Source organism: Acomys russatus, chromosome 5 (assembly GCF_903995435.1).
Source record: "Acomys russatus chromosome 5, mAcoRus1.1, whole genome shotgun sequence".
Taxonomy (NCBI): Eukaryota; Metazoa; Chordata; class Mammalia; order Rodentia; family Muridae; genus Acomys; species Acomys russatus.
In genome coordinates, this window is record NC_067141.1 from 1,962,747 (window position 1) to 1,988,140 (window position 25,394).

The 25,394-nt window shown below is 45.6% G+C and overlaps 1 protein-coding gene across 1 annotated transcript in view; it reads left to right on the forward strand.

Moving 5' to 3' along the window:
• Positions 1–1,538: 1,538 nt before the first annotated feature.
• Hs3st2 (heparan sulfate-glucosamine 3-sulfotransferase 2) overlaps positions 1,539–25,394 on the forward strand; it is a 117,025-nt gene continuing 93,169 nt past the window's right edge. Inside the window, exon 1 of the mRNA XM_051145161.1 lies at positions 1,539–2,025. Within this exon, the coding sequence (XP_051001118.1) occupies positions 1,541–2,025 (485 nt within the window). The 5' untranslated portion in view covers positions 1,539–1,540. The remainder of the gene's footprint in view (positions 2,026–25,394) is intronic.

Here is a 25,394-nt window from a genome sequence, read left to right on the forward strand (position 1 = left end):
GGGGTCCAGGTGATATGGGATGGCATTCCTACCTGGGATGCAGGGTTCTAACCAGAAACTAGTGTGATCTCTAAGGACAGCACGGGTTCCTCGTGCAAGCATGTTCTGTGGATAGTCACTCACTGGGAGCTGTTCTTCCGATAGCCTATTGGCAATCATTAGATGTGGAAGTGCTCTGTCCTTTATTTCTCCCTGCCTTGTCGCTGTGAGAAACCAACTACACCCTGGCCCTTGGAGCGTCTAGTACCCTGGACAGCTCCCTGGGGAGCAGTCTACCGCTAGGGGGCGGCAGCCAAGAGATGAATAAATCTGTTGCTCTGGGGCTAGATTTCCTTCCAGGCCCAGTGGGGAGGGGGCGATGAGGTGATGTGCGAATCAGGTGGAGGTTTGTGCTCCGTGGGTGCGAGACAGAGCGAGCCTCCTGGGTGTGAGTCAGCGCGCGGGTGCTAGGGGGCTTGGTAACTAGTCACGGAATCTCACTTTCGCTTCGTTCCTCCACCCATCCATTTTACAATGTGCGCCCGCATACCAGGGGTGTGCGCACACTGCATGGTGTCAGATTCCAGCCTGTGTGTATTGGTTCGGAGAGGTGGCTGGCGTTGGGGTGTGTCCTTGTTGTATTCCTATCCTCGGGTCAGGAGTAGTCTTCTCCCCACCCTCTGTGGGGTATTGGGGTGAGTCTGGATGAGAGTGAGCTTGCTCCTGTGCTAGTGCATGTGTGGATGAGTGTAGTGGAACCGAGTATCAGACTTGGGTGCTTGCATCAGCACCCGTGTCTATGCCTGAGGTGGGTGTTGGCATAATCTCGACTCAGGTGTTCAGAGACCAGAGTGATGGGGGTGTCCTGTCTCCCACAGGAGTTTACGATGTACCTGGCCACCCTCCTCTTGCCGCCCCAAACTGGCTAAGGCTCCGTAGGAAGCACTCCGCATGGGGAGGATCGGGGCGGTGTTGAACCTGAGAGGAATAAGAGAGTGGGGGTGCAAGGGGCGGGCCAGGTCCCCGGGCGCGGCGCGGGCTCGGGGGACCCGCGCGGCTGACGTCAGGCGACTCCTTAAATAGAGCCGGCAGCGCGCTCCACTCGGCATTTCCCGAAGAGCCAGAACGCGGCTGGCGCCAGCGCCACCGTCCGGTCCGCGCATCCTCCCACCCGCACAGCCGCGCGGCCACAGAGCGTCCCCTGAAAGGCGCACCGAGCATCCGGAATGGGGCTTCGGGCGCTGGGCGCACTCCGAACCCAACGCGAGTGAGAGCCGAAGAGTGCCGGGAGCCGCCCGGCGGCCCGAAGTCCCCACCATTTAGCACTGAGAGATGCTGGCAATGCACCCACCGGGTCCCAGAGGAGCCGCGGTTCCCGGGACCCCTGGGCACGGTGCTTGCCAAGGCCAGCTGCCCCCAGAGGAGACGGCATCCCCTACGCCCGACCCACACGGAGGGAACAGCGCCACGCGAGCCCTCTAGGCAATCGCAGGGCCACGCAGCATCTCCTCCGCAGGTGCTACCTCTGAAACCATGACCCCCGGCGCGGGCCCATGGAGCTATGGCCTATAGGGTCCTGGGCCGCGCGGGGCCACCTCAGCCGCGGAGAGCGCGCAGGCTGCTCTTCGCCTTCACCCTGTCCTTGTCCTGCACTTACCTGTGTTACAGCTTCCTGTGCTGCTGCGACGGTCTGGGCCAGAGTCGCCTGCTTGGCGCGCCGCGCTGCCTCAGCGGCCCCAGTGCAAGCGGCCAGAAACTTCTCTCGAAGTCCCGCCCGTGTGATCCCCCGGGACCGACGCCCAGTGAGTCCAGCGCTCCCAGCGCGCCCGCCGCCGCCGCGCCAGCACCGCGCCTCTCCGGTTCCAACCACTCAGGTTCCCCTAAGCTGGGCACCAAACGGCTGCCCCAAGCCCTCATTGTAGGCGTCAAGAAAGGGGGAACTCGGGCGGTGCTGGAGTTTATCCGCGTGCACCCGGACGTGCGGGCCTTGGGCACCGAGCCGCACTTCTTCGATAGGAACTACGGCCGAGGGTTGGACTGGTACAGGTAAGAGGGCCACTCTGCGCAATGAGTCCGCTCCATCTCTGGAGCCATCTCTTTCCTTTCTTAAGTGGGCAAGTCGGGTGTGGGGTGATTACCAGAACTCCCAGAGACTAGTTATTCATGAGGTTCGTTGAAGAGCAAAAGGAATGGGCATTCACTCTTATTCCTGGGATCCTTCTCGTCCCTGGAAGGTAGGGGACATTTCCAGTCAAATGTAGGTGCTGGCTGGAGGGCTGGCTTCTGTGTCCAGGTTTCAGGGCGGATGGGACTGCTTGTCCAAGACAAGGGGTTGTCTGACCACAGAACTACTTTGATCTGACCCTAAGCTGGCCTGTGGCACCTGACGCTGAGAAAGGGAAGCCATCACAAAGACCCTCTGCGGTGGTTTTTTGTTTTTGTTTTTGTTTTGGCCTGGATAGGTTCCCATACTTAGGACGAGAGTGTGCCCATAGTTCTTGCAGTGAGAAAAGGGAACAAGATCTGACCCTTCGAGAGTGCCAATCTCAGCTACAGATATCCACTACTATTTTGGGGTTCCCTCAGCCTTTCTAGTCCTGGGTTAGTGAGGTTGAAGTAGAGGAAGGAACCCTGGATTTTAGTCGTGCCTCTGCCACTTAGCCTGAGCAAGTTCCCCAAACTCTGCCAGCCTCCTTTTCCCCATCCACTACAAGAGGCAGGAAAATAGTTCTTGCCCTGTTTGCTTGCCAAGGCTTGTTCAAAGTGTTTGAAAGATGTAAAACGTGACACTCAGTATTGGGGGTGTTTTTTAAAATAGTAGCCAACAGGAGATATTTGGAAGACAGGCCGGAACTTTAAGGGAAGTCTAGACATGCCCAGAATGGCATTCATGGCTTGGACTTCTGCCAATGAGAGTGCCACCAGCTCAGTGGATGGTGTCTGGACACACAGCGAGGCTTCATGAGGCGGCAGCCTTCACTCTCAGGTGCCTTCAGTGTCCATTAGTCTTCCCACCCTGTGGGGTGCTGAAGTGCAAGATAGGTCCACAGAGGGTCTGAGTCAGAACCTCAGAGGTGTCACAGGATCTACCTGAAGACAATCTAGACAGTTCTGTACGGTAAGGGAAGTGTGGAGGGATGCCACAGTAGCTGCCACAGTTGCAGGGGTGACTTCTTTTATTTTTCATATAAAAGGAGAACCTTTAGTCAGCCAAGTCATAAGTGTACTGGACAAAGGATAATTTCATTACAAAGATCACCCTAATGGACGCATAACCAGGAGTTCTGAATTTCCAAAGAAGGGGGATCCACAGGAATCCATGTCACCCATTCCAGCTAGCCTGGCCTAGCAGTAGCTATGTCTGTTAGGAGCAAGGGATGGGACATGTGCTGTCCCCAAGAGGCAGACACATTGTCTGTAGTGGAGGGACGGTTGGCACACAGTCAGGTGTGGCTTCATGCCAACGCTGATGGCCCACCATGCTTTCCAAGTTGTGAGCCATGGGTGTTCCATCTAGTTACGTGCAAACGCTGTCTGAAGCAGACTCCAGGGTATGGACCGCAGAAGCATTGCACACCAGCGCCCTGCTCGAGGTCAGCCACAGCCACGCTCATTGCACTCCAGGGTTTCCTCGATGGAAAATATGAAAATCCTCATGGAACCCTTTGCCAGTGTGAAGGGCTTGTTAAGTGCAAAACAGCAAAATTCTGAGCATCCAGCTTTTAGGTAATGCACCTCCCCACCCCCTCATAAACACCTCTATGTTGAGCCCAGGCTCTCCTTCCCTTTTCCTCCCTCTTCCACCAAACAGCACACCTCAGGATTCCTTTCTGGAGCCTGTGTCATTCAGGGATGACTGCTTTTTATTTTTAACCTTGGCATGTGTGATTCTAAGCCAGCTTAGCTGTGAACCTTGGAGATGGGAGCCATGCTTTTTTTTCCCTAGCACATTTGGATTCTGCTAAAATTCTCAGCTGAATCTTGGTAGGTTTTATTTAAAATGAAGCACATTGACAGCTCCACTTCTTTCTCTTCCCCTCCCTCTCTCCCCTTTCCTTCTCAATATTTCTAAAGGCAAGATTAGCATGGAGGTCTGGTCATAACTATGACACCCATCACTTTCTCAGGAAGGCTGGGAAGTCCACAGGACCCAGGAAAGGGCTGTGTATTTTATTCTCTAGGAGGTGAGGCAGGGAGAGGCTGCAAGCCAGTACCCTCCGTGGGCAAGTATTTCACAGGAGGATTGCTGTTTCCACAAACGGTAATATGCTCCTCTACTTGGGCACTGTTTCTCTCCGTTTTATGCTTTATCATCACTTGAGTAACGTGTAGCAATTGCAGAAACTATGAGGATTCCTGGGATTCTTGACGGTGTGTGTTCAAGAAGGCTTCCACCCACTGTTGTGGCCTGAGCTTCCCAGGGTGGAGCTGCGCAAATGTAGTGGAGTCCTTGATACCGTGCCCATGTTGAATCCCTGGAGCACTTTTTAGACCAGATGGTCTAAATGCAGATAGACAGTGGGAAAATAAGAATCACCACCGTCCATCCACAGGTGAGACTTCTCCATGAAGGCAGAGTTGATATAGCCAGAGAGACACCATCAGCAAAAGGGACAACCCTACAGAGCCCTCATCTTCTTTGTTCCTGGATCCTAATCCCTTCTTGGGAGCCACTGAGCCAGGCACCCTCAGAGAGCCCAGCTCTCTCCGCAGGGAAATCCCTGAGACCTTCTGTGAGCTCATTTCTGGCGCTTACCTCACCTGTGTGTCTGATCTGAGTCCATCTCTTCAAATTTCTTCCAAGAGGCAGAATATGGACCCATGGGGATGCAGGGTGGGAGCCACTAGCTGCTTGGAAGAGGAAAAGTGATATTAGGTTGGTGATGGTCACAGGGCGGAACCTACTGTGTCAAAGACCAGAGATGACCTCTTTAGATGCTGTGCATTTTGGAAGAAGGTGATCACCTTAGTCTCAGTTGCCTTCTCGTGGAATGAAGCCCATAATAATTTTCCTGGGCTTGAAGAAAGCATGAAATATTGCACATGAAAATGCCATGGGGAAAAATATTTGGTATATAAAGATAAGCCAACGATGTTAGTACCGTTGCCACAATTACTGCTGTTTTGCTACCAACACTCCTGTTATTGCCATTAATGCTCTTGCTAACACAACTGTTAGAGCTGAGCCTGCTACACAGCCGCCGCCAAATGGGGCTGGGAAATACAATGCTAAGGAAATAGTCTCAAACTTCCCCTTTTGCCTGTGTGTGGTCTCTGTGTGTGTGTGTGGGGGGTCTATATATACATGTGAGTACACGTGTGGAAGACAGAATTTGAGTTGTTTTCCTTTTTGTTTTTTGAAAATAGGGACTCTCACTGAACCTCACCAATTCCACTAGGGAGGGTGAGCAGCAAGCTCCAGAGAAATGCTCCCAGCAAAGAAACGATAGGCACTTGCTATTGGGGACCTGAACTAAGGACCCTCATGCTTGTGTGCACTACAAGCACTTTAGAAACTCAGCCACCTGCTCATCCCAACATTTTCCTTCATCTGACTTCCTTTCTGCACTCCTTTCTTCCCTCACTCTCTTCCTTGCTTCTTGCTCTCTCTCCCTCCCTGTCATCTTCTCTTTTCTAACTTGGATTGATAAAATTTCACCTTATATTTCTGCATCTCTATTTACCCACCTTTGAAAATGAGAATGATGCCTGACCTGCTCTTTTACATCATATAAAAACCATGTATGATACCTTATGTGGAAACACTCAACATACCTAAGATTTCATATACGATACTGTTTTTTTTAACCAAAGTTTACCCCAGACATAGCCTATTTGGTATGCTCACCATTTATAGAGAAATGTAAGCAGTATTTCATTCAGGGGTCTTTAGGGTTCAGGAGGGAGGAGAGTTTTGTTCCAAGTGTATCAGTTTTGCCATCACTGAGGCTTGGCCGGGTGCATGTGTCATGGGGAAGGGACTCTTTTATAAATGCCTTAAGACGCCAACAGGAGCGAGCTAATACATGATCATTTACCCTGCTCTGGTGTCCAAATTTTAGACCCCATCTCACATCTCTGCCTATTTTCTTGCTCAGCATTAGTGTGCTCTTGGGACTGCATAAGACAAGCAGGCACAGGATTTGCCTCAGAGGCAACGGTCTCTGTAAGACAGAGAAGGGAGAGCACAGAATGAAATCTACCACATTATCAAGCTCATCTAAATCAGTGACTCATATGTAACAGCAAAGCCAAACTCTGGCACAGCAAGCCTTAAAAGGAAGCCCACAGGCAGGAGACAGGGGCCTTCTGCATGAGGAAGAGAGAACACAGAAGCCTTTGACATCTTAGAACACACTGATTAACATGCAAAACAAACTGACCTATGCTCACTGTGTCTACAAGTGATCCCTGACCCCCCTTCCCCAACATGTGAGGTCTCCTGCACATCCTTTTTGCAGACACATCCTTGTAAAGAGTTTTCTTGCATGGGTCCAGGGGAGTGTGACACATTCTGGTTAAATGAAGCCATTGAGTCTGGAAATCCCCCATCTGTCATCCTCGCAGCACTCAGGAAGTATATTGGTTAGTTCCATCATATTGTACCGTTCTTCTCAGTCACTGAGGAACATTCAAAATGGGCCAGCAGAACTGTTGTTGCTTGGGGGGGGGATGCTGGTCTCACTTCTCTCTGGAGCTTTGAGAGAGTGGACCAGCTGGAAACAAAGAATGGGATTTCTTTCAAAGCCTTTGCTGGAGCTTGGGAAGTAAAGAAGACCCCGACAGGCCCTGAGATTTTCACTGAGTTCACACTGTTAATATTGTTTGTGGTGTTAAAATAGAAAAATATCACTTAATAGAGAAAGAAAGTAAGAAGCATAGCTTTAAAAAAAACTTTTCTGAGATTAGAATGTCTTGCGATGAATGATGGATGTCCTGGCTTCCATGAAACATTCTGTTTCCACCTTGGTGGCTGCCTTTTCACCTTGAGAGTGTGGCTTCACCAGTCACCTTGAGATTTATTAATCTTCCAAAGAACCACTGACTACATAGAAACATCCCCAACACGGCATCTTCATAACCAGCAGCAGGGGCTCTCTGTTAGGAGCTGTACCCATTTTGAAGTTTCAAGGGTTGCCCATGCCATCTCCTTGAATGCATCTTTTTTTTTTTTACTACTTCGGAAGGTGTGGGGCAGATGCCCACCAGAGATGAGCTGCTCCTGCGATGTGTTCCACGGACATCTGTAAAGAGGCATGTCCTTACGTAGATTGGTAGGCTCGTCCCAAGAGCTCTTATCCATTCTGGTGTACACTCAGTGCCAATAGGTGCCATTTCCTGAGGGAGGTATTGTTAATGTTCTCCGCATCCAGTGCTCGGCAGTGTTGAATAGCTTTCTCCCCTTGGTTAGCCCTCCATGAGTCATTTCTGAATGATTGAGTGACAGAGTGGGTGTGGAGGGGCGGAAGCACACAGCTCCCTATTGATCCGGATCTGCTGGAGGACTCGGAGGGGAGGCCAGCTCTCTGTGTGATGGCTCACAGCCAGTGGGCAAGGAAGAGGAAAGCAAAGAAGCAGACACTAGGGCTGTGAGTCAGGCCAGAGGGTTCTAAAAGGTCACGCAGGCAAGCTAAGTCTGTGGCACCCACCATTTCCCCCAGAGCTAACTCTGAGGTGGGTTAATCCATTTATTTGTCAAACGCCCACCATTGGCCAGGCTCAGTGCCAGGCTGCTGTGGGCTGGCTCTGCTGCCACTCTTTTCTCCTAATGGGCTGCACTGATGGGCTGAAGTGCTTTGTAGTCCATGAGCAGCTTGACAAGGTGGGCAAAAGCCACCAGTGAGTGGAAATAACTTAGCATTTCAGAGGTAATTGCTGCCTGTCAGGCTACACAGCTGGGCTGTTGGTCCAATGCTTCACTCCCCAAGGCTTTCTCTGTGGGATGATGGGACAGGGTGAGGAGCCGAGGGCTCTGCATGAGCACGTCCTCCCAGGAGACACGGGCAGATGGGCTGGTTTGGTCAAGGGGGATTTGGCATCATGTAGGGTTCCTAGGTACACATTAGCTGTTGTGTCTTCTCAAACTTCCAACCACAGGATCTGACAATGGTTGCTGCTCAGTGCTCACAGCTCCCGTCGTCTCTGCTCTAGGTTGAGTCTACAGGGATTCCCCACTACTCTCTTCCAAGTCATAGCAGCGCTCCCATTTTAGAGGGATGAATCCAGCATTTTCTAGACTTCAGTCACTACAATGTACAACTTCTACTATCATTTCTTAATATTTGTGTTTCAGCAATATCATTTAAGATCGTAAGGATGTTTAGCTGAGGCCAGGTGTAGTGCAGATGAGGGAGGTTGGATCGAAGAGCACTAAGTCATAGATAGGAGCACAAGGTTCTGATGAGCCAATGCACTGTAGAGTGAATGAAGATAACAGGGGAAAAAAAAAGGAGAACTTCGAATGCTCCACTATAAAGAACTGATAAGTGTTTGAGGAGACAGACATATTAACTTGACATGCATGTGACTCACTGTATATGTGTGTTGAAATATCAGGTGGTAATTAATTACTTACGTTAGGCTTTGACTACTGTACCAAAATACCAGAGATAAGCAACTTTAAAAAGGAAAATGATAGCCGGACGTGGGGTGGCCTTTAATCCCAGCACTCAGGGAGGCAGAGGCAGGCAGATCTCTGTGAGTTGGAGGTCAGCCTGGTCTACAAAGTAAGTCCAGAATAGCCAAGGCTACACATGGAAATCTTGTCTTGAAAAACTAAAAAAAAAAAAAAAAAAAAAAAAAAAAAAAAAAAAAAAAATTATTTTGGCTCATAGTTTTAGATGTTTCAGCTCACTATTGTTCCATTCTTAAGGAATGGGGAAGGTGGGGGAAGCCCTCACCTCATGGCTGGGACACATGGCAGCAATGGCAGGGACCTTCCACAGAACCCAACCTTTAAAATTTTTTCTTTCATAATTTTGAGATTAATCTATAATTATATCATTTCCACTTTTTCTTTTCTCCCTCCAAACACCCTCATATACATGCCTTGCTCTCTTTCAAATTCACAGTCTCCTTTTTCATGATTTGTTGTTACATACATATATGTATAAACACATCTATTCCTAAATACATAAATATAAACTACACAGTCTGTATAATGTTATAATGTTACTTGTGTTATGTTTTCATAGCTCACCATTTGGTATTGGAAAACAAAACGTGTTTTTCCTGGGGGAAGACTATTTTTCAGCATTCTTTAGTTATCTGTAATGCTTTGTGTAGAATTGAGGCTTCCTGGGTTCACCCCACCCCCATCTGTGTTAGCATGTCTATGGTGTTGTCCTTGGTCATGTCATGTTGGTTAGATTTCATGGGTGTTATTAGGAGACATAATCTCACAGTAAACTCCATGTGCTTACAGTCTTTCCATTGCCTCTTCTACAATGTTTCCCGAGCTTTAGGTGAAAGAGTGTTTGGTAGATGTATCTATTGGGACCAGGAGCCACAACTCTGCATTTTGATTGGTTGAGGCTTTCTGTGATGGTTTTTTGAGGTCTGCCGCAAAGAGAAGTTTCCTTGAGAGGTGAGTGTAAGGACCGATATTTATAATGTAGTTTGGGACTGTGCTGTGGAAGTTGCAGGTTCTCCTCCAAGATCCATGACTTCACTAGCCTGTTGTTGTTAATGTAAAGGTATGGCCTAATAAATGTTTATTATTAGACTTATAATTATTATGGTGGTATTATTAACCCACTTTCACAATCAATAAAGACACACACACCTGATAGATTTCAGAACAGCCTTCTTTTGCCTGGGCCATGGTAGATGTTAACCCCCTAAAACTACCTTCCTTTATCTCCTACCCTCTATCCTGTGCCATCTGCTTTAATCCTTCCGATCTGTGCTACCTCCCATCCATAATTCCATAAATACCTGCTTATTCCTATCCACTTTCCTCCATCCAGGCTGATCCTGCCATGTCTCCTCTCCGTGCTAACCCATCATGCTGGCTCTGCTTTCTTCCTCCTCTGATACCTGGCCTTCTTCCTCCCATCCATAATTCCACAAATACTTGCTAATTCTGGGCTGCTTTCCTGCATCCATGCTGATCCGGTCATGCGTTTCTCTCCACGATAACCCATTGCAGTGGTTCGGCTTTCTTCTTTCTCCGATACCTGTCTGCTTCTCCTTCCCAAGATCCTTCTCTTCCCCAAGCTCGTGAACCTTCACCATGCCTACTTTTCTCCAGCCCTGCCCAGCTATCTGCTTTTTGTTGGTCAAACAGGGATAATTTCTTAGGCAAGGTTTACACAACAATGGCAGGTATGTGTGAGGATGTTCCTGTCTGGATAGCAACGAGACCTTGGGAGCCAGTAATTAGCATTGGAACACGTATCACCAGACCAACACCCAACAGTAGCCCTGGACAGTTGGCTAGGCTTTCAGTAACAGGTGCAATCTGCCTATTGTTGAGTGGGTCCTAAGTCTAATTAGAGAGCTACTGGTTACCACCGAGTTATGAATGCCACTATTGCACTCTTGGTTTGCGGGCCTTGATGTGGTTCATAGCCATCATTTCTGGGTCAGACTGTTGGTTGTTTCCCTCCTTTGGAACCTTGCTTTGTGCTTCCTGGAACCATGGAAGGTAGTCCTCTGCAGAACGCTTTTAGGTCGGTTCCAGCTCAAGGGTCTCTGTCTGGGCCCTGTAGGACCCTTCCTCTTAAAGTCTCCATCACCTCCAGAAATGCCAAGCCTTGGATACACAGCCTTTGAGTAGCAGTTTTTAGATCCAAATCATGCTGATATATATATATATATATATATATCTCCACTTAAAATCATTTTATGCATCAATTAAAAAATAAATTTAATTTAAAAATTATATAACCTTACATGGTAGGGAGTTGTGGAGGGAGTTGGAGGAGGGAAATAAGGAGGGGATATGATCACATTTATTGTATACATGAATAAAAGGAGAATTAGAGAAAAGAAAATTATAAAATTTCATAAAGAAAAAGGCTTCATTTTTTTAAAGTTCCAATTTTGCAGTAAATAGCATGCTCTAATATGTGTATGCAATGCAGATCAAAAATGGTAAAGGGGAGTCTTAGATTCTTCATCCTTCAGTCACAGAGTTCCTCTTTTGAGAGAGAAGTCCCTGTTCTGTGACTCCTTTGGACTGACAGTGTCACCCGTTTGTGAAGCTAACACATTGAATGCAAATACATTTCAAACAAATACATTTACAAAGCGGCTTCATTTAAATTCTTAAAATGGAAAGCAGCATTGCTTTCTGAAAGTAATCTCAAAACAGACAGACTGAAAACAAAGCAGTGTTACTGAGGTTTTTACCAAAGAGCACACTGGAATGTTCCAGGCCCACAGCATCCTGTCTCTAGCAGGGGATATCAGGAGAAGCTAATGGGCTAAGGAAATATTGGTATCAAGCTGAGACTTTCATCCTTTGCCTAAGCAGCAGCGGCAGACCCACAGTTAAAAACGATGGTAAATGTCTCTTTGGTGATGCAGTGATATTTTACAGAGTCTCTGAGGGACACACAGGACTTGGCTGGAATTTCCAAAAAACGCAGCTTAAGTGAATGCACCGGTGGCTCTGGACTTCTTGGGTTCCTTTAATGTGTTAATGATTGGGACCGAAGAGCAAAAGAAAGCTCAGAACAAATGCAAGTGTTAAGAGAAGTGTTGCAGTGTGCAGTGTCCACAAGGGCATCTAGGCTTTGGAAGAGCCAAGAGTCCCCCAAGAGAGTGTGTGGTAGACATTTAAAGGGAAAACATATTAAACCACAAGGTTTCCTTGTTATTCTCACTATTGGGGAATAAACCAAAGTCGCCTCCTCATCACACACACACACACACACACACACACACACACACACACACACACACACACACACACGACTGTCACTTCAACCCACTTTGGGCATAACTGCAGTTGTCAGCATAAAAATCAGAGAAAAGACGGGGTTTTTTTTTTTTTTTTAGAGGAAATCAGAAACCTGCAGAATCGGGCTTGAGACTGATTCTGTATCTATTTTGAGGTTTTCACGAGACAGGGTGTCTCTTTAAAATACATCTCTGTGGCTGGGGAGATGGCTTAGTCAGTAAAGTCCTGATCTGAAGTCCCAGTTTGCAGGTAAAAAGCCAGATGTGGTAACACTTTTGTAATCCCAGTGCTGAAAGGCAGGGACAGGGGGACTCCCTGGGCCTCATTGGCCAGGCAACCTAGCTTGCTTTGTGAGCCCTAGATCCCAGTGAGACACCCTAACTCAGAAAATACTCCCCAAGAGTAACACCACCAAAGCTGATCTCTGATCTCCACACATAGGCATGCACTTATGTTTGCACACCCACAAAAAAAAAAAAAAAACCCTTCTGTGTGCAGAGTTCTGCCTCTTCCACTCTGCTATGAGTGACTCTTAGAGTTTGAGTTTGAAAAGTTTCCCATGATTCCTGCTCGGAGCACTCAGTCCCGGCTGGTACTGCTGGTTTGGGGACCATGGAGTCTTGAGGAGGTGAGCTTAGCTGGTAGGGGTGGGTGAGGAGGGGCTGTTGGTGGTCACCCACTCCCAGTTTTGATCCCATACCCAGCTTCCAGGTCCAGGGCAGTAAGAACAGAAGAACAGCTGCTGCTCCGGCCTCCCGCTGCCACGCACTCCCTCACCCCACCTCTGCCATGACAGACTAAACGCTGTTCCTGTAGATCATTTTGGTCACGGCGAAGAGGGAGTAAATAACTCATGAAGACTGTATGTGAGGGAGAGCAGAGAGTGAGTTCTGCTTCCCCAGTCTGCTCTCCCCAGAGTGGAAGAGAGTGTTGACTCCCTGGAGAAAACAGTCCCTGGGACTTTGCCTGTGTTGTCAACAAAGACGTTTACAGGGTGTCTATGGCAAGACTCCCTGGTCCTGCCTTTAATAGAGAAGTAGTCGCCAGTACAGCTGTGGAAATGGCTTCTTGCTACTGAGTGTTTCCCTCCTCTCTGCCCATTGCCAGGCTAAGAGCCCTGAATCCACTGTAAGGCTGGAGTCAAATAAATGGACAATAGAGTTATGCCTCCTGGTTAAGCTGGGAGCCTCAAAAAAGAATAAAAAGAGAGATTGTGTGTGTGTGTGTGTGTGTGTGTGTGTGTGTGAGTGAGTGAGAGAGAGAGAGAGAGAGAGAGAGAGAGAGAGAGAGAGAGAGAGAGAGAGAGAGAGAGAGAGGACCAGATTCAAAGGGCACATGGGATGAACTTAAAAGCAAGAAGGGAACAGAAACTACAATGGGTCCCCTTAACAGCTTTTCTAACACACTTACTAGATGCCTAAAACCATTGGTAATGTAAACATACACACTATTGTTTGTTACACACACATATAATAAAATTTGATATATAAATTAGACACAGTAAGAGATGAACAGCAGTAACCATGAAAACAGAGCATCTGTAACAATGTACTACTGTAAGTTGTGTTCTCTCTCTCTCTCTCTCTCTCTCTCTCTCTCTCTCTCTCTCTCTCTCCTCTCCTTCCTTTTGCATTTTCTGTTTTTCATTTAAGGAATCACTTAACAGCTTCTCCTTGGTGTCTCCAAACCTCCAGCACCACTTCCTCTGGACTCTGGGGCTATGGTTAAGCACAATAGGGGTTATTGGACAGAGGCGCTGAACAACTGTGTGCACTGGTTACTTTTCCTATGACTGTGACAAAGTACAGAGAGATGAGCCTAATTGGTTTTAGAGGTCGTTCGTCCCATGTGTCTGGGTAGAGCATCATGGTGATGAGAGCACGGGTGGGACAGAGGGATTTCCTACCTCATGGAATAAGAAAGCTGGGAGGGAGGGAGTGAAGAGGGGAGAAAGATGGAAAGAGGGGAAGAAGAAATGGGGAAAGAAGAGGGGAGGAGAAGAAGCAGGAAGATCTAGGAACAAGATTTCCCCCAAATAACTACCCCTGAGGATCTATTTCTGGCAGCTAGGCTTTGCTCCCTACAGCCTCCAGACCTGCCACATTAGTGCCACCAGATGAACTCTAAGCATTCAACATCTGAACCCATGGGAGGCACTTAATAGTCAAATAGTAACTTTATGATAGTTCACTTGATAATGAGGCAGCTCCTGAGTAATGGGTGGGTACCATATATCATGTGGATGCTCTGCATAAAGGCATGATTCCCTTCCAAGGTAAAATGCATCAGGGTTCAAATGCTATAATGTTATTCATTGCAACAAACAATGGAAACCAACAAATTCTTTTTTTTCCAACAAATTCTTTTATTCTTGGATTTCTTTTTCAATAAGTTTGAAGTATACTGCACCACAAACTGCAGAAAGCTTAACTGTAGACATAGGGCGTGGTTAGCTGTAAATAGTAATGAAAAACTCAGACCCTGAAATCCGGACGACAGTGTTGGTATCTCTGCTCCACCACTTGCCAAGTCTGTGTCCACCAGCCAGTTGCTTCACTTCGGCACAGCGGTTCTTTTGCACCCTGGGGCTCAATCATACTGATGTCTGGTAGGACAGCAATGAGGATTCAATGGGCAATAAAAGCACTCTGAGCATTTCTTATACAAAATGTGTCCAACAAGTATTAACCGTAATTATTGACCATTGAGCTTTTATTGATTTCAACAGTGATGACATAAATATGAACAGATTGTGAGTCCTGCCTCTGGGCTTCTCCTGTGTTGGTGGGTTTTTGAGATGCTCATGACACTTCCATACACAAGTCAGAGAGAGACCACCACAATAGTGGCACTAGGAGAACAAGAGTAGAATGGAATAGAGATGGAATTTATCCCGAGGAAGGCTTTCTGGAAGAGATGGTGTGATGTGAGCCCCAAAGAGCAGATAGCCAGGGATGCTGTCCTGCCCACTGATGGAGAGGTGTCCCTATTGAGATGTTGTGTCTAAACATACCCACCACACAAGTTGTCTTCCGGAGACAACGAAATCACAATTTAGGTGCCACCCACTGAGTGATTGATCAATTCTTATGTGTTAAACACACACGAAGCCTCAGAAAGAGGGTCTTGCTTTAAGGAACTGACTGGGAAAGGCAAGTCAGGAAGAGCTGAGCAACAGAAACTCCCAGAACCTTGTGATCACAGGGGAGAGGCCCCCATTCAGGGAAGGGCAGTTAGCAGCTTTCCAACTGAGGCCTAAGCTTGAGGGCGCTTGCAGCTGCTACTGCCTCTATTCAGATTCTTCCTTTTCCAGTAGCTACCAGATTTGATTCTTTCTGTAACACAGGTCTCAGTTGACACACATGTCACCTCTTCAAAAGCAAAAGCAAAGAAAACACAACCCTCCTTTTGCCACATATGAGAAGCCAGCTGACCCTCTTCACCTTTCTGTGACTTTCTTCAGTGCCTTATTTTTATCTACTTCCTGTTTCTTGCTACTAATCAACTGTATCTTGATCACTCTTCTAACTTTGACAGCTCCCTAGGTGCAGAGACCGTGCCTGTTTCCTTTATGCTGGCATCCCCAGAGCTCAGAGCGGAGCCTGGCACACAATAGGTCCTAAAAAAACATTAGTTGAGTTAATATTCTCAGGTATGCAGCATGGCTGAGCTCATGAGTTTGTTCTGAAGCCACTAGCAATCTACATCTTTTTATTTGGATTACCTTCTGGGCTCTGACAGACTGGGATAATACAGAATTTGTATGTTTGGGACTGTATCATTATGTTATAAGATGGCTTTTGAATATCTATTATGTACCAGGCTCTGTAGTAGTCACAGGAAAGGGGGGGAGGTAAGAGAGAGAGAGAGAGAGAGAGAGAGAGAGAGAGAGAGAGAGAGAGAGAGAGAGAGAGAGAGAGAGATCCTCTACAGTCAATAAATAAGATGTGTCTGTGTCAGATGATGGTAAGTGCGACCGACCGAGAAAATATGTGGAAGAAGGTTAGAAAGGTGTTGGTGGGGGCAAAGTATCGAAGTTGTCAAAGGTTAATGGCTAGAACAAGACTCTCTGAGATGGTAATATTTGAGCTAAAACCTGAAGTAGGCCCTGGGACAAAGGATACTGTAATTTAGTAGAAAGAACCTCTAGCAAAGAGAAAAACAAATGCGAAGCTTCTGATGGTGTGGGGTCAGTGGAGTAACAGCGATAACCCTCAGGACCTGAAGACCAGCATGGCCGGAGTGGGACCAGAAAAGAGGAATAAAATATAATCAATTCAGGGAGCTGCTGAGGGCAGATCAAACAGGGTCTTAGAGACTCCCACAAGTGCCTTGACTTCTGCTCTGAGTCAAAGCGAAAGAGCAGGCATGGCTGGAGCTCTGGAATCCTGAGATCTGACTTCTGTTTGATTTTGCTCAGACAGATTCTCATGTATCTCAGTCTAGCTTTAAACTTGCTATGTACTGTATGTTTTGGACTGTAAGATGCACTTCCCCTCCCAAATGTGGATGTGGGGGAATTAGGGTGCACCTTATGATCTGATTGCTGTTTTTACTGTTTTTATTGTTTTACTGTTCTAAAAACTAGGTGCGTCTTATGGTCAGGTGAGTCTTATAGTCTGAAAAAATACGGTACTTTGGATCCTCCTACCTCCATTTTCTGAGTACTGGGGTTAAAAGACCATCACGTTTGTTGAAGGCAGAACCAGAGCTTTGTCCATACTGGACAAGCACTCTAACAACTGCGTTATATCCCTGTCTCCTGCCTTGTTTAAACAGGTTCTGCTGAGCTGCTCTGTAGAAAGGGCAAGGTTGGAACAGGAAAGGAGGCTGCTGCGATGGCGGCAGATGCCCAATATGGTCTGAAAATGTGATTGCAAGATTGCTTGATGAGGGCAAGGTGTGTGGGACGAATCTAGGAAGATGATGGCTGTGACATTGAGGGTGGTGAAGGTCATGATGCTGTTCGACACAGTGGCTGAGCTGCTGGGAATTTATGTCTTCTCTCTGTTAAACTTTTAAAATCCGTTGCAAATGAGGCTGAAGTTTGAGCCTCACCATTCCACAACCAATCCTGGGCCTGACTTTTCAAACATCCACCCACGGGTGTGGATGGATGAACTAACCAAAGAGCATGACGTGCAACCGTAACCTGGATTCTTCATTCCCAAATAGGTGGACGATGGCAGCCCGCCCATTCCTAGGGGTCTTTGAGGCCCATTTTAAAACAAAAGAGTGTTTGGATAACATCCCGGTGTTCTTTGCAGGATCATGTTCAGCCCTAAAAAGGCACATGTCACTTGTGTGTGTCACCCAACTTCTCCGCTGCTCTAGCCCTTCCCACAGACACAGCAAGGTAGCTGTCTTGATGACATTACCAGATTGGAGATGAATCCTGTGATTTTTTTCTGGAATAACTGAGCACTAGCATGGCTGTAAGAGAGCTGGGCTCCAGCTCTCCAGGACCGCTCTCAGGCTGCTGAAGCATAGGGCATGCTCTCTGCCTTGGCAGCCTCTTTGCAATGTGTTTCTGCTTTGATGGCTTTAATGAAGATATGAAATCACCTAACAGCTTTCATTTTGCTCAGGCGAGATGGCTTAAAGTGGAGGCAGCGTATCCCAGGATCAATCCCCATCTTCAGAAGTGGTTAGGGTTAAACTCCCTGCAGTTATAGCCACTTCTCACCGGAATGGTGTGGGATCTGAATTATTAATTCTGTGAAAAATGACTTAAGTCGCTGCAGAGTTCTGTAGTGGCGCCAGCCCCGCTCTGGGGGCCTTTCTCATATTTCTCTAGCACAAACATCTCAGTTAAATCCTAGGTAACTTGGCTAGATCTCTCTCTTTGTTAGTCATGTTGCCTCAAAAACCAAGGTAAGGGCTGGAGAGGTGGCCCAGTGGTTAAGAGCACTGGCTGCTGCTCCCCCAGAGGATCCAGATTTGATTCCCAGCACCCACATGGCAACTCAGAACCATCTATGACTCTAGTTCCAGAGGATCTGATGGCCTCTTCTAGCCTCTGTGGGCACCAGACATGAACAGGGTGCACAGACATGCATGCAAGCAACACCCATACACATAAATAACGATAATAAGTCTTTAAAAACTAGTAAGGTGGAGAACAATTGAGAAATATGCATGGCATTGACATCTGGCTTCTACATGCATGTGAATATAAATGCACATGCCCCTGGACTCACATATACACACATACACACACAAACACACACATAAACACACACATACACACACATAAACACACACATACACACACATATACACACATATACACACATACACACATAAACACACACATACACACACATACACACACATATACACACATACACACACATATACACACATACACACATAAACACACACATACACACACATACACACACATATACACACATACACACATAAACACACACACATGCACACACATACATACACATAAACACATACACACATAAACACACACATAAACACACACATAAACACACACATAAACACACACATAAACACACACATGAACATACACACACACACATAAACACACACACATGCACACACATAAACACACATACACACACACATACACATATACATACACACACATACACATACACACAAACATTATATCACCATCCTTAATGACCTTCTTTGCTTTTTGCCAGAAATAGAAAGTAATCAAGAAAACAAACACAGTCATCACCAAATAGTGAGCTCAGTGTTATTCCAACACTGTTGGCTGCCACGCTCTGTTGGCCACCATGCTCTGACTGAGGCAGCCCTTCTCTGTTTAGGAGGAAAATTAAAAAAACAATTGAAGATCTGGGAATATAGCTCAATGGCAGAGTGCTTGCCTACTGCATGGAAGGCCTTAACTAAGTTTAGTTCCCAGAACATGCATGTGTTCTCTCTGTCTCTGTTTCTGTCTCTGTCTCTGTCTCTGTCTCTGTCTCTGTCTCTGTCTCTCTCTCTCTCTCTCTCTCTCTCTCTCTCTCTCTCTCTGTCTCTCTGTCTCTCTGTCTGTCTCTCTGTCTCTCTCTCTCTCTGTCTCTCTCTGTCTCTCTCTGTCTCTCTCTCTCTCTCTCTCTCTCTCTCTCTCTCTCTCTCTCTCTCTCTCTCTCTCAGCTATCAACAGCATTCTAAGACTTTCTCCATGATGGAAGTAAGAGACTCAAATGTAGTCAAATGGGAAAACTAGTTATTTGCTAATGGCACAACTCAGTGGTGGTAAAGTGGCTGTGTGTGCCACCTCTTTTTTTAAGCATTGGAGCCCATCTCCCACACTTTGGAAAGTTCTGACCAACCCCCACCTCTCTGGCTTTGGTGTCACCATATTACTGTATCATCTTTAGTTGTCATGGTCCATCAACAGCTCGGGAGGGACGGGCTGACATTACCAAGTCTGAGTGGTTTAAAAAGCTGTGATTCTGATTTAAATTGCAAATGGATGGGGCATCATGGGAAAGAGAACACAGACGTGAAAAATAGGAGGAAAAGATCCAGCTCAGTAGTATTTTTAGATCTCCCCCCTGATCAGTTTTGCATAATCTGTATCTGGACAGTTCTGATCTTTAACCGCAAGTACGTTCACCAAGGTCTAACTCAGGTTTTCCTTCCAATGTAGTGTGAGATCACCTGTGTAAAACCTTTGTGCAACGTTCCTTAAAAACACAGTGACTTGGACAGGGCTCAAAGGCGTCACGCCATGACGAATGAGAAGGTTACGTACTGTGTGTTTCCAATTATACGTGACACTTTCAAACAGGCACACCAACGTGCTAGAGAAAAACTTAGTGCATGCCAGGGCTTAGGACAGTAGAGAGGGTAGCTGAGAAACAGTCATGCTGAGAAACATTCTGTAGGCTTGACCTGAGACAGTGGTTCTCAATCTTCCTTATGCTGTGACCCTTTAATGTAATTCCTCATATTGTGGAGACGCCCAGCCATCTAATTATTTTTGTTGCTACTTCATAACTGTAATTTTGCTACTGTTATGAATTATAGTGTAAATATTTGATATGGAGGATGTCTGATATGCCTCCCCTATGAAAGGGTTGTTGGACCTCTGGAGGGGCATGTCCCACTGGTTCAGAAGCACTGCCCTAAGAGCTCTGTCTGTCCTCTGACTAGGGTGGTAGTCAAACCAATACATGAATTGGAATTTGTGCATGTGTGATGGAAGCTGAGGTAGGAGGTCTATGTAGGTCCAGAGAAAGGGAAAGTGAAGTTGAGAGGGACAAGTAAGGGTTTGGGGAACTGTGGATGGAAGGGAGTGGAGGTGGGTGTGATAAAAAACACATTGCACACGTGTGTGATATGTCAAACAGTAAATTAAAAACTATATCAAAATGCAAATAGCAAGGCCCAGATTATAGCTCAGTGGATAAGCTTGAGCTGGCATGCATGAAGCCTTGGGTTTGAATTTAGCACCATAAAATAAACAAACAAAAATCATAGCATAGAACACCCACAAAAGCCCACTTTACAGTATGGTAGTTTCAAAGATAAAAATATAAAAGAAATATTGGAAACATCCCTAACTCTAGGACTCAGGGATTGGTGGACACTCCATACTCAGGAGCATGGGAGTCCCAATAATCAGTGAGGTCACTCTTTTTTTCCTTTTGGTTTCCAGGCTTTGCTAACTTTCATCCTTGTCTATTAGCATCGAGGCTGCAGGTGGCATTTAAGTCTTCCACATAGCTGTGAGGCCAAGGCTGAGGTGAATCTATTGTGGTGAAGCCTCCCCAGCAGAGAGCCTAATGGCTGAGCCAGAAGCATCCTCTTGCTCACCCTACCTTCTGTCATGAATCCACAAACCCTCTATAACGCAAGCCCTGGTCAAAGCACCCAGGGCCAGGAAGAACACTGATTTTGGAGTGTAGATGCCCACAGTTCACCACACATGGTTCGGTCCAACCTTCCTAGAGCCCTGAGGGCCACATTACTTCTCAGACACTGTTAATTACAGGCCACCAGCCATGTTCTCGCTTTCACAACATCCGGAACTAGACCCAGTGGCCACATGAAGCCTGCAGAGCCTACCTTTAAAGTGCTCTACAAGGTGCTCCTGCACCTGTTCAGGGTTCTGTCTATCAATTGGCTTCATTGAAACAGTTTGCTTTTCCTTAAAAAACTAAGTCACCATTCATATTATTGTTGCCCCCCTCCCCTGTGAAGTGGCTGTGCTCAAACTACCTAGACCAGAGGCTCCCCCCAAAAAGTGCCACATCCTATAGCTGATAGTTACTTAAGAAACTTGCTGCGCTGTCCCAGGAGTGTGTACAGAAAAGAAGGGCAAGGTAGGTAGGGTGTATCATGAAGTAAAATAAGGGATGGATGGGCGGGGCCATGAAGATGATGTCACTTCCCAGAATACAGAGGAGCAGTCTGTAGGTGGCCGGGGATGGTGGTGTACCCGCCTCCTCAGCATATTTGTCCCACGTGAGTGCCTATGGAAAGGCACCATAGATTTTCACTTTGCCATCCCCTGTGCTGACTCACCTACTTTGTAATCTGTGCTCTGTAGGATCAGCTTGGGGTTTGCAAATTTCAAAAATGATGGCCATACCAGGTATCAAGACATTTGAGCCCAGTTGCTCACATCACTGTCCCCAACAAAGAACTATTTTTATTTACATGGGTTAAAGGGAAATTGATCTTATAAGTAAACAAATAAACAAAGAAAGGGGCATCCAGCTAGAGTTCAGTACACCAGGTAAAGACAATTCACAAGCCTTCTCAGATATGTTGCTTAATTACTAGAACAGCATGGCTTGCGGGTGTAACTCAGCAGTAGTGTGCTTGCTTAGTGCACACAAGACCCTGGGCTCAATCCCCACTGACGTGCACACATGCATCCCAGAGCAGCAAAGTGAAAAACATGTTATCTTTCGTATAAAAGAAGAAAGGGGGATAACGTATTCTAGTGTTCTTATTTATGCATAAATTATGAATGGCTATAGGAAAAATTTCAGCACACTAACAACAGCTTCCTAGGGATAAAATTGCGTGCATGGGGAATGTGGATAGAGGAGAGACTTTTGATTAACCTTTTGTATGATTTATGCTGTATGATTTCAGCCTTTGAAGAACTAACATGAAAATTGTGTGCTGTGGGAAAAAAATAGGAAACTGATAAAGGGATAAAAGTCATTCATACAGTCATCAGGGCTCTGATTACTATTAGAATGTTGCTTTTTACTTACTATTCTGGATAAATCATTGTGTATATACCATTTTACACACAATGCACATACATGTTCATGTGTGTGCATGTACACACACACACACACACACACACACACACACACACTTCCATGTATATAGCACAGTATTGGGCGTCATAGGCCATTTTATAAATTGCAGTTTCATTTACCATTGTGATGTGGTTTTCTTCATGCCGGGAAGTATAGAGCTATACAGCCACATTAAATGCCCGGGCAGGATTTGGTTGTGCACCTAGAGTGTCGCCTACTTAAACAAACTATGGAGAAGCTCTTCAATAACCTCCCACCTTTTGTTACTGGGAATTTTAATACAAGGGCAGCAGAAGCCTCTTTACCCAGTTCCCTCTCAAGATAAAAATCTCTTTTGGGGGGTTGATTTACTTTGAAAATAAGTAAGCTGAAAACATGAGACATCAGTTTTAGTATAAATTTCCAGTTCTTTCTCATCCCAGGCCCCACACCTCAGGAGAGGTACATTTCTTCCCTGGGCATCTAAAGGTTTTTGCTCTATGTCAAAGAGCGAGTTTTACTTTGTCAACAAAATTGCCAATCTAGTTGATCTTTGCAAATCCAATGTGTGAAACTATGTCCTTTCAATTTGGATTTTTTTTTCAAATACACTAAAAGTGTTTTAGTCATTTGCATCTTTAAAAAAAATGTTTATTTTTCTCCATTTGATATCTCTTCATCTGGCTTGAGAGAAGAGACTTGACCCTTCATGCTAGGCTTGCCTCTGAGCTGACTTTAGTTCTCAATGTGTTCCTCATAGTTGAATCTGAATGCTTTGTCTATATTAAGCCTGATGATGATTTTTTTTAAATTTTCCATTATTTAATTAATTTATTCAGATTATATCTCAATTGCTTTCCCCCCACTTGTATCCACCCTCCTTCCCATTTTCACCCTATTATTCCCCTCCTCTAGGTCTATGACCAAGGGAGATCTCCTCCCCAACTATATGGTCATAGGCTATCAAGTCTCATCTTTGTAGCCTGCTTCTCCTTTCTCTGAGTGCCACCAGGCCTCCTCACCAAGGGGAAGTGGACAAATATGGGGCACCAGAGTTCATGTCAGTCAGTCCCCACTCTCTACATAACAGTAGAGAATGTCCTATCCATTGGCTAGATCTGAGTAGGGGTTCAATGTTTACTGCATGTATTACACTTGGTTGGTGCAGTAGTTTGAGCAGACTGACCTGGGTCTAGATCCAACCATCATGATGTTCCTCTTGTGGGCTTCTAGGACCCTCTGGGTCCTTCTATTTTCCTATTGTTCCATACTTCTCTCACCTAAGGTCACAATAGGATGTCCTCACATCTATCCCAATCTCCTGGTAAGTGAAGACTTTCATGGGACATCCCTTTTGGGCTAGTGTCCAAGTATAAGTGAGTATATTCCATGTGAGTCTTTCTGCTTCTGTGTTAACTCACTCAGTATGATCATTTCTAATCCCATCCATTTGTCCACAAATTTTGGGATTTCCTTGTTTTTAATAGCTGGGTAGTATTCCATAGTGTAAATGTACCACGGTTTATTTATCTATTCTTCGACTGAGGGACATTTAGGTTGTTTCCAGGTTCTGGTTATTATGAATAGGGCTGCTATGAACATGTTGAGCATATGTCCCTGTTGTGTGGTGGAGCATCTTCTGGGTATATTCCAAGGAGTAGAATAGCTGGGTCTTGAGGTAACCCTATTCCCATTTTTTGAGAAAGTACCAGATAGATTTCCAAAGTGGTTGTACAAATTTGCATTCCCACCAGCAATGAAGGAGTGTTCCCCTTTCTTCACATCCTTGACAGAATGTGGTTTCACTTGAGTTTTTGATCTTAGCCATTCTGATGGGTGTAAGATGGAATCTCAGAGTCGTTTCGATTTGCATTTCTCTGATGACTAAGGATGTTGACCATTTCTTTAAGTGTTTCTCAGCCATTCATTACTTCTCTGTTGAGAATTCTCTGTTTAATTCTGAACCCCATTTCTCAATTGGGTTGTTTGGTTTGGTGGTGTTTAATTTCTTGAGTTCTTTCTATATTTTGGATATTAGACCTTTGTCAGATGTAGGGTTGGTGAAGATCTTTTTCCAGTCTGAAGGCTGTCACTTTATTCTGTTAACAATGTCTTCTGCATTACAGAAGCTTCTTGGCCTCATGAGGTCCCATTTATTAATTGTTGACCTTAAGACCTTGACTGTTGGCATTCTGTTCAGGAAATTGTCTCCTATGCCAATGTGTTCCAGGTTCTTCCCCACTTTTTCTTCTAACCAATTTAGTGTCTCTGGTTTTATGTTGAGGTCTTTGATCCACTTGGACTTGAGTTTTGTGCATGGTAACAAACGTGGGTCTAATTGCATTTTTCTACATGTAGACATCTAGTTATACCAGCACCATTTATTGAAGATGCTATCTTTTTTCCATTGACTAGATTTGGCTTCTTTGTCAAAAATCAAGTGACCAAATGTGTGTGGATTCATTCCTGGGTCTTCAATTAGAATCCATTGATCAACCAGCCTATTGCTGTGCCAGTACCATGCTGTTTTAATTACTGTTGCTCTATAGTACAGCTTGAGATCAGGTATGGAGATTCCTCCAGAGGATCCTTTATTGTACAGGATTATTTTAGCTATTCTGGTTTTTTTGTTTTTCCATATGGAGTTGAGAATTGATCTTTCCATGTCTTTAAAAAATTGTGTAGGTATTCTGATGGGGATTGCATTGAATCTGTAAATTGCTTTTGGTAAGATGGCCATTTTTACTATGTTAATTCTCCCAATCCATGAACAAGAGAGATCATTCCATCTTCTGATGTCATCTTCAATCTCTTTCTTCAGAGATTGGAAGTTTTTTTTTCAAACAAGTCCTTCACTTGCTTGGTTAGAGTTACTCCTAGATATTTTATATTGCTTGTGGCTATTGGGAAGGGTGTAGTTTCCCTAATTTCTTCCTCTGCTTGATAGTCATTTGTATATAGGAAGACTACTGACTTTTTTGAGTTAATTTTGTATCCAGCCATTTTGCTGAAGGTGTTTATCAGCTGTAGTAGTTCTCTGGTGGAATTTTCGGGATCACTCATGTACACTTTCATATCATCTGCAAATAGGGATATTTTGACTTCCTACTTTCCCATTTGGATCTCCTTAATCTCCCTTTGTTGTCTTATTGCTCTGGCTAGAACTTCAAGAACTATATTGAAGAGATATGGAGAAAATGGACAGCCTTGCCTGATCCCCGATTTTAAGTGAATTTCCTTGTGTATCTCTCCAT